General features: G+C 39.6%; 1 protein-coding gene across 1 annotated transcript; it reads left to right on the top strand.

Annotated features, from left to right (window-relative positions):
• The first annotated feature begins 638 nt into the window (after nt 1–638).
• On the top strand, nt 639–1,538 carry LOC110943463. The gene has a single exon (XM_022185212.1). It carries the CDS (start codon nt 639–641, stop codon nt 1,536–1,538), a length of 900 nt encoding a protein of 299 aa, XP_022040904.1.

Raw genomic sequence — 1,538 nt, 5'->3', positions numbered from 1 at the left:
AACAGAGTCGTTTACCGCTCGTTACTGGGCCAACAGATCTTCTACCCCCCCCCCCCCGGGCGGGCGGCAAATGGGGGAGGGGCGTTGTAGGGCGCCAAAAATACTGACTTGGCCAAGGGCGGTATACCACACCTCCTGGTCTAACATCATTTTTTTGAACCACAAATAATACTCCTACTCTTTACAACGATTATACTAAAATATTTTCGTTGGTTACCAGAAGTCTCCCTATAAAACAAGTGCATCTACCAACTAGAATAACATCAACACAAACCAAACATGATTATCTTCCACAAATTCCAAATCTAGTAATTTCAAATTATAATTTATTGAGAGATCGATATTAGTTATTTTTATATAGACCAGATATACCTTTAGTTTTTTCAATTATTAGTTTAAGGCCCATTATTAATATTTTCAGTTAAATTATTAATATAACAAACACTATTGTATTTTATTATTTTTTTAAAAACAATCAACCGATTTTCAATCTGTTAACCGGTGGCACCTGCCACATGCAACCAGCTTTATCAACGCGCTTTTGAGTTTCCACATTATATATACACAATTCATTTTCATACTTGTATCACAAAACCACATATCTAAAAGAATATCATCGAGTTATGATGACACCAAAAATGGTAGCCCATTTCAGGCGATCCGTCTCTTTCTCCAACACCGCATCGCCGCCGCCGCCACCTTCATTTTCCACCACTAAAATACCCGGAAAAAGGATCCATTTTAGATCCACTAGTCTCCCAACAAGGTCCCACCCTATACTATTTCAACTTAAATACCACCTCAACCAACTCAAATCCCAATGGGCATCCCACACGATACCCGATCAATCAATTCAGGTTGATCGTGTATCAGATGCCCTGATCCGTTTACGGGTAATTCTAGAGTCTCTTGATGACCTACTTGACCTAGCGCCATCAAGAGACTCCCTGCGTCGCCACCCTGATTGGGTGGAGAAGGTTCTAGAAGACTTCCTCGTGATGGTGGATGTCTATGGAACCTTCCAGATGCAAATCTCGACGTTGAAACAATGCATCATCACAGCGCAACTCGCAACAAAGAGAAAAGACGCGTTGAAAAAGGTTGTGTGCTTAAAGGGCTTAAAAAAATCGGGTGGAGAAATATCTAAGCTCATGCCATTTCTCCAGACGATCCGGTTGCATCCAAATGATGTAACCGGATCGGATCAGAATGTTGATCTCGAACTTGTTGGAGTGATAAAAGAAGTAATTGAAATGATTATCATTATATCAGAAGCGGTTTTTAGTGGGATTTACGAGTCGTTTGAGACCCGAAAAACATCATGGATGATGGGATTGAAAAAAGCAAAGAGGGAAAAAGGGATAAAAGAACTAGAGAATGGTATTTGGAGCTTGAGAAATTATGGAGATGAAGATTTGAACAAGAAAATGATGCAAAGTATGGAGGAATGTATTGATGGAATTGAGAGTGGAAGTGAAAAGGTGTTTAGGAGTTTGATAAACACTAGGGTTTCACTACTTAATGTACTTACACAATAA

This window comes from Helianthus annuus, chromosome 5 (genome assembly GCF_002127325.2).
Source record: "Helianthus annuus cultivar XRQ/B chromosome 5, HanXRQr2.0-SUNRISE, whole genome shotgun sequence".
Classification (NCBI taxonomy): Eukaryota; Viridiplantae; Streptophyta; class Magnoliopsida; order Asterales; family Asteraceae; genus Helianthus; species Helianthus annuus.
Note: the sequence above shows the minus strand (reverse complement) of the source record. Positions and strands in the feature narration are given on the sequence as shown.